The 8448-nt window shown below is 40.0% G+C and overlaps 1 protein-coding gene across 1 annotated transcript in view; it reads left to right on the forward strand.

Annotated features, from left to right (window-relative positions):
* The window catches only part of LOC109537720 (kelch domain-containing protein 3), a 24194-nt gene extending 16105 nt beyond the window's left edge, over window positions 1-8089 (forward strand). Inside the window, exons 5-7 of the mRNA XM_019904579.2 lie at window positions 7018-7213; window positions 7359-7523; window positions 7590-8089. Coding sequence (XP_019760138.1) covers window positions 7018-7213; window positions 7359-7523; window positions 7590-7659 — 431 coding nt within the window. The 3' untranslated portion in view covers window positions 7660-8089. The remainder of the gene's footprint in view (window positions 1-7017; window positions 7214-7358; window positions 7524-7589) is intronic.
* The last annotated feature ends 359 nt before the right edge of the window (window positions 8090-8448 follow it).

The following is an 8448-nucleotide window of genomic DNA, read 5'->3' on the forward strand; positions in this document are numbered from 1 at the left end:
CTGTACTCCTATAACAGCGCCAGACAACACCTCCAGAGGAATGACGCCAATTTTGAATCACCCTGTATGCTCCGAGATTATGTACCAGTTACTGACGGAGCTTTTTATTCCACTAACCATTCCGTTAACTTTTCTTTTTTGAAATAATTGCTGTCTTAGGGATTCCAGAACAATCTGTATAATTTGTATGTTGCCACTAAATTTAACTTACTTTCTTCGGTTTATTCTTGTTTAGGTTCGAAATATTTCCGCCAGTTACTGACGGAGCTTTTTTATTCCAATTGCTGTCTTTGGGATTCTAGAAGTTTCTATCTAATTTATATGTTGCCACTCAATTTAACTTACTTTTCTCGGTTTCTTTTTCTTCGGTTCGAAATATTTGCCGAGTTTATGCTCCAGTTATTGACGGAGCTTTTTTATGCCACTCGTTAACTTGTTATTTTTTTCAAATAATTGCTGTCTTTGGGATTCCAGAAGTTTCTGTATAATTTATATGTTGCCACTAAATTTAACTTACTTTCGTCGGTTTATTATTGTTAGGTTCGAAATATTTGCCGAGTTTATGCACTAGTTACTGATGGAGCTTTGTTAYTCCTCGTGTTAACTTTTTACTTTTTTTGAAATTATTTCTGTCTTAGGGATTCCAGAAGTTTTTGTATAATTTATATGTTACCACTCAATTTAACTTACTTTCCTCGGTTTCTTCTCCTTCGGTTCGAAACATTTGCCGGGTTTATGCGCCAGTTACTGACGGAGCTTTTTTATTCCACGCATTAACTTTTCCTTTTCTGAAATTATTGCTGTCTTTGGGATTCCCGAAGTTTGTGTATAATTTATATGTAGCCACTAAATTTAACTTATTTTCTTCGGGCCAGTGCATAGTAAACAAGGATAAGCAAAAAACTTATCTTTTTAAAACCTATTTGTTGGATGTTTTGCTTCAAAAAATGTAGTCTTTTACAAAAAAATAATTTTCTGTTGCTTTTTATTACGGGTTTATGAAGAGTTCTAAAAGACTCACAAACCCCGTATAATTCTGATACATGTCTATACGCATCTTTAGAATAGTTGCTATTGAGCATCTCTGACATGAATTAGAGCGTAATACACGGACTAGCGAAATGCTTTTCATACAAGAAATGGCTGTTGCATGAACATAAAAATGCGATAATACAACAACAAAAAATAATAAATGTGTTTTCGAGTTAGAGCCGCCAGAAGTGGAAATACTGAAATATAACTGTACTTTTTTTGTTGTGATCTTTATTAAAATAGTTATACTTGACAATGGTGCAAAAATCTGCAGGAAACCTCCTGAAAAATCCGTCGAAAAAGGGACAACATTGTGCATTTATTAATGGAAATATGGAGCAAGAGTCTTATGCGGTAACTATTCCGTTAAGGTCTAAAGGGCGTTAAAAAGTTTACGGCCGCCTAATTACCAAAAATCGACGTCCATTAAACCTGTAGTGTGGTGTATATTTGTGGTTGCCTGGGTGGTTTCAAAATTACACAGCCTTGATACTAATTCGGTACGCTATTAAAAAAATGCAATAAAAAGCAAATGTCATTGTCTTTTAAGCAACTCTTTGCTGACCCACATTTAGTCCATGTGTTATATGTGTACTTATCTATCAGCCTGCCGCTGCAACTGCGGCGTATGAAGACTCTTGCGGGCCTAAAGTACCAAACATGTGTAGAGCTCCATAAATGGCCAAAAACGATGCAAAACCAATGTTAATGCCTTCCTTGAATCAATTGATTAATTCCGCGGCAGGCTGAAACATTGATCAGTAAATCTTGGGTGGCCTGAAACCAACACCGTCTTAAGAACAAGGCCTAAGCGCTTACGCGTGACGTCATCCTATGTAGGCCAGTTTATTTCCCATTACGCGGCGTTAGTATGGATTATATTCCCTGTTAATTTTGCTAATTATTTGATTTTTTTTGCATTTTACGTCAGTTTCGGATTCAAGTGCACTATCTGAAGAAAATGTTCCGCTTTTAACCACCCTTTCGCAAAGCCAAAAAGGTGCACTTTCGGGTTGTTTGTTTAATTTCAGCGACACCCCGGGACAACACCTGTAAGGCATAATATGCATGTTTTTTTTGTTTGGCCGGCGGAGGCTGGAGGAGAAAAATTCTTCTCGAAGACATCAGGTAGATTTGAATTTCCACCAACTAAAAAAACCCCAAGTTTTGACTGTAAGTTTTCGGGAGTTATCCTTTAAAACTTATAGTCTTCTCTAAGAATGGGTTAGCTCCAGAATCCGTTTGCCTCACAGCAGATTTTATCCATACTGGCTACCTGCTAGTATGAGCATCTTACTAATTTTACACATGCACTACTTCTATCTCACTACATTAACACTAGGTTTTACACTTACAGCACTTTGCAGCTTGCTGCTTTACCTATTGCCCTGTTGGGCCATCTGAAGTATGGGCCTCTTTTTCCGGGGCCAATCATCCCATCATCCGTAGGGGTGTCTTTGGGCCTTTCCGAAGGTCGATGCTGCTTTCCTTTGTAGAACGTCTCGAAGGGGATCCCATTGCAAGTCCCTGTAAATTTGACGGTCACGTACAAACTAGGGCGCATTTATGGCCATCCGCAGAAGTTTATTTTCTGTTGCCCCAAGCTGGTACAGGTAGGTTTCTCATCAGCGGCACGTTGCAGTTGGTGACGAACACACTCCTTATGCCATGAAGATGACACCAGGGCTGTATCGTCCGCAAACAGAGCCAGTGACGTATTGGCTGTTCTTGGGGATGCCACTGGTAAAAGTGTTGTAAAGCATCGGGGACAGTACTGCTCCTTGCGGAATTTCTGCTTCTGTGCTTTTGTCTTCTGACCTGTGGTTCCCAACTTTGACGCTGAATGTCCTTCTGCAAATATCACTGTCGATTAACTGGCACAATTTTTCATCAATATCTGCTCTCATCATTTTATAGTTAAGTCCGACTCTCTACACTGTCAAACGTTCGTTCGACGTCCAGAGCGACGATGCCGGTTGTCCTGTTCTGGTTCATTTTCTTGGTGCATGTTTCCACGATTCTGAGAGCTGCAGTTCAGTGGAGTGTTTACCGAACCCAAACTGCTCTGGCAACAGCACGTCAAGCTCCTTCGTTTCCCTTTTAAGCCTCGGTAAGATAACTTTCTGATATCTTGCCGAGGCTGGACAATAGGCTGATGGGCCTGTCTGTAGTTCTGAGGGAAGGTCCTGTTCTTTTTGGGCTTCGGAAGCATGACAACGTCAGAGTGTTTCCAGATGCTTGGAAAATGCCCAGTCCTGAAAATGGCATTGATTAAATTTGTTACAGCCCGCCTTTCTCGGCAAGCTCTTGAGCATCTTATTGGTTATTTCGTCCCTCCCAGGGGCTTTCCTCGTCTTAGAGTCCCTGATGATGGCTGCCACCTCCCCTGGGGCAGGTTGGGGAGATACAGCTGTCCACTGGTTTTGCTCGGAAGTTCCGAACGGCCCTTCTGTCGGCAGTTCCATGCCCGTCGGCTTCATCTGGGTGGGTGTTCTCTCTGGCCTCTCTCTCGATGGTATCTGCAAAAGCTTCAGCTTTATCACCGTTAGTATATACCAAACCTTGCACTCCGTGTAAAGCTGGTATCTTAGTGTCTTCCTGTCGGAGGGCCTTTTGGACTCTCCAGGTACTTTGATCTTCTGGACCAATTTCCCTGATGCAACTTTTCCATCTCTGGTTTCGGTGATCTCTGAGCCGATGGCAATGTCCGACACCACTGGTATCTCAGCTGTTGTTGGGATCACTGCTGCATGGTGGGCTTCGACTGCTTCTGCCAATACTCGCCCATTTCTGCAAGTACGGGAGCTATTCCTCTCCGTGTTGCGACCTTGTCCTCCGGGCTTGGGCAGCAAGCGCTCGCAACACTTGGCAGATCTGGGCTGGAATGTGCAGTTCCGCTGTGAGTGCCCGTACCTCTGGCAGCGGTAGCATTGCCCTAGCCCCTGGGGTTTCCTCTTGATTTGCTGAAACACCATGCTGAACAATCTGGATATTTTCCAGATGCTCTTGTTGGTGGTCTTCACCAAGTCCAGTGCCAATCGCTGATTTGTGCGTAGGCTGGCCATCTGGAATGATGCCGCATTCCGGATGCCCTGCCCCCGCAGTTCAGCCTCGATTTATGCGGCCTCGTAGTCGTTCGGTAGCCCCTAACGACCACGTGAATCTTATTTTCCTCCGGCAGCGTGTACGTAATGTACGGCCTCTGGAGGCTTTCGAGGAGCTAGTATCCTTTTTTGTAGATGTGGCTTTAGCCACAACAATTCCTGCGTCGTTGAGAGCCTGATTGAGCTGTTTCCAGCTCTGGCCTTCAACATTTATGGGCGGGTTCTTTTCCGCCTTTCTGCTGGTCACCGGGATGTATGTTTTTATCCGGGTTTCTTCTTCTAGGACTACCACGTCCTCTTCTTCCTCTCGGCCGACGCGTCTTGCTTTCTTGCGAAGCAGGATGGCAGTGGCCAGAGGCACGGCGGATGGACCTGCAGTCGTTTTCGGGATCACTGGCTTCTTTCCTGTAGCGGCTTTGGAAGCCTCCGCATTTGGTGTCTTCTTGGACCCCTGCTGTTGCTGTTTTGGGGCCATTTTTACTGCCGCACTAAAGCTGGCCGGAGCTTGATTTGGTGGTGCAATTGCTGTTGTAGCTACTCTGCCGACTTAAAGTAACCAGCCTGCATATCGGTCAGCTTTTGGACATCCTCCAAAAGATTCTCCCACAGAAGTTTCTTCTCCAGGGTTATGGGCGCCATTACCGAATCTTCAGTATTTAAAAATACCTAAGTTTTCGTGTAAAAGTAAAACTTTTACGTGCCCCAACTTTTCTGCTGCAAACACGAAACATTTTTTGCCTGTGAACAAAGATGGATTAGTATTCTTGATGAAGGCACTGGTCACAATTGCACTGGTTGGTTTAGCGCAGAAACACTTAAACAGCACAATCTACTGAACAGCTCGGAAGTCGGAGATCGGCTGACTGTTATGCATGTGGAAAAAAAGTGCAATTCACTAGAAAAATACAAAAACGAGGTTACAAAATAATAAAAAAAGGAGAAAAACTTTGTTAGAGCCGAAAATTTTCAAACATTTTTGTTCGTATCTTTGAAGCTGCCAGTGTTGCCATAAGTTTTTATCGATTGCATTGTCCGAAGACTAATATTTATATTTCCTTATTCAGTAATTAATATGTACCCAAATCAGCATAGGCCCTGTTATATGAGCAGTTCAGTGAAAACTGTCAACAATAAGTTATAAATATTTTACATCGTTCTTTTGAATAAGAGGCACGGAAAATTATTAATAACCGGCAACTCCGCGGAAGAACCTTCCATGCGGTGTAACTTCTGTGCAGAAGACCAGATAAGTTAAGATGAAACCATCGCTCTTTACTAGTCATAACCTGATTTGGTCTACAGCTTAATGGGTTCTTTACGGGCGAAAAACTGGACTACTTTGTCTGACGTCATCAAGATTTTAGATTTCAGGCCTGAGGTCTTGTTCTTAAGATGGTATTGCTGAAACACACGCTTCATGGTGAATCCAGCTCGGACTGCAAATGACTTGTATTAATTCAGATCTAGGTACAGAGAAGAATAAGTTGAATAATGTCAAAATTATGTTTTCAATAGGAAATCGCTGTGGCTTGTTCGTTAGTTATATTTTAGAAGTCGAAAAAAATCATGGAAAAGTATTATTTATGCACAATTGAACTAATTTAATTATTTTAACTAATGTTCGAAATGTTGATCGTTTTCCCGAACACATACATTAATTCTTTTCAAAAAATTGAACTGTACTTTGGCCATCGAGTTGGGCTTGTTTTTAAAATTCAGCCGAGTTATTTTCAGTAACTCGGCTTCTGTACTGCTCCCTGCGACGGACATACTCTTTTGATTTAAGAGAGCTCCATAGAAAACATTTAGCTGCTTTAGATCGGATGATATTGGTTGCCAATTTATAGGTGCATCGTTCCCTCTTCCGACACATCTGTTGTCCAATTTCGGTCAACACCAAAAACAGTAAAACTATCCATTGATCAAATGCACGAAATAATTAGTTTAAGTTAAGACAAGTACTCTTCTAAGTAACAGTACAATACTTTTGCAAACACACAAGCAAATTTGTATAATGTTTTTACAAGAATGATGATCTGCAAGGTATTGTAATAAAATTTTTTGTTGTATGTCTGTCGACAAATTTACAAGATGCAAAAAAGTTTGAAAAGAAAATCATTCTCTGATTTTTTTAATTCGCTATAAACAAAACGCTTAAAATTCGCATGAAAATCATAGCAATTAAGTAGTCGCTGTGGAAATTGTATCGGAAAATAATTTAGCCTTTAACTTTTAACATTAAAAATTCCCGATTTTTAACTTAGTGTTTAAACAATTTACACTTCAGTAGTCAACTTTTCCTTTATTGTACTTTGTAGTAAAACTAGTCACGAGTAAAATAGACCCTCACTTATATAGAATCTTGCAAGGGTCTTTTTTACATAACAATCAGGAGTTTTATTACAATTTTATACCACTTATGAAGTGTACAAACATTTTCAAAAAACTTTTTATTAGATTTTTTAAGAATCTAAATTAATTATAAAAAATTTAAAAAAAAACGCAAAAAACGGGTGTTTTTTTTATTTAAATTTTAATTTGGTTTGTCTCATTTTGTAGGTATTTTTAATACTTGAAAAAAATATTAAACTTTTTTCCAATAGCATCAACGGTTTAAAAGTTATGGGCGAAAACCGGAGTTCGCACTTTCCTTGATTTAAAGAATACTCCACAGCCGTAAACCGTGCGCAAACTGTTGTCCCAATATTCTGACATCTTTCCCAATAGTATTTTCCCTTCATCCATTTAGCGCCCGGAACACGCCTTTTACATCTGATTGGACTAATAAGCGATTTCCAATGAACAGCAGCTTCCTCAATGATTTCTAATACACATTTTCTGATTGCTTTTTTCTACCTCAACTGATTTAAAATTGTTTCAGTCGTCCACAACGGAAAAATGTACATTTTTGGCGGGTACAACGCAGTGGAGGGTCTACATTACAACGATCTCTACATGTTCGATCCGGTGAAATTCCACTGGACGATGGTGCAACCTCATGGTCAATCACCATGTGAGCGCCGAAGACAAGCCTGTGCTAATGTGGGCGACAGGGTGTTTATTTTTGGAGGCACAAGGTATTTATGCAACAGAAAATTTCCTATGAAATGTTTTTGGTGTTTGATCACTGAGCCCCGAATTACCAAAATCAACTTTTACTTTTCTTGAACCGACTGTGCGATATTTCAAACTTCGCTGACGAAATGTGTTATTCTGTTTCAGTCCGATGAACCGCACTAGAGAAGAGAACGCATTGGCGGGTATCGACGGTTTGGTGGATCATAGCGATATGTTTGTTCTGGATTTTTCACCCTCCTTGAAGACACTGTGCATGGTTGCTGTGAAGAATTACGGGTTGTACTATTCGGATCTTCCACAAACGCTCAAGCAAGTTACAGATTAGACTGTAGCGAAGGTTTTATTTTTATTTATTTACTTTTTACTCAATTGCAGAGTGGAGTTGTACAATATGCAGGCACCTAACAAAATCACGATAAATCGGCCCAGCAATTCGGCAGGTTAACCGAAAAGATCACACCAGTAAATAAAACGAAGAGACTAGAAGGTTATCAACTGACCGTGATTTGTATTATACGCCTTTAAGTCGGTGCGATTTTTGAAAGTCTGTGATAGTAGTTGGTCGGGGGTAATCGCGATTTTTCGTTTCAAGCTTTGCAGTTTGGCAGCAATTTCTTGACTTTGTTTATTCGCCCAAGTGAAAGGAATGCATTCAATGGTGGATAGTGCCACTGTTTCAATGGAGAACCTCTTGAATTTTGTTTGTTTTGTGGTAACTTGACGGCAACAGCAGGCTTTTCTGTTGCTGCTATTGTAGATATTAAGGTGTGAAAAGCTCAGCCTGGAGAGTTTGTTTGCAAACATACGTATTTTGATGCAAGTGATATTTTCATGTACATAAATTATATTTTATTAAAAAATCAGTGAGTTTCCGAGTGGCGTGGCTTGTTTTCACATTTTCCTACTGGACTATTTTCCAAATTTCCCCTTTCCTTGGCACATACAGGGTGATTCAAAATTGACGTCATTCCTTTTAAGGGGTGATAGAGGCTCCCTTGGGGAGTACGAGAAAAATATTGAAATTTTTTTTTTCGAAAATATTAACAATTATTAATTCGAATTAATTCGAAAAAATTAAGATATTAACAGTTGAAGATCGAATTTCAACTGTGTTATTAAGCATTATTTTGAAATTGTTTCATGTTTAATTGGTAGCATATTGAAATACTTAAGCATTCAAAAAGAAAAATTACGATCTTTGCTTCAAATTACGAAAATTTTTGATATCAAAAAA

This window comes from Dendroctonus ponderosae, unplaced genomic scaffold, assembly GCF_020466585.1.
Source record: "Dendroctonus ponderosae isolate FM_Combo_2020 unplaced genomic scaffold, Dpon_F_20191213v2 Dpon_F_20191213_1, whole genome shotgun sequence".
Lineage (NCBI taxonomy): Eukaryota > Metazoa > Arthropoda > Insecta > Coleoptera > Curculionidae > Dendroctonus > Dendroctonus ponderosae.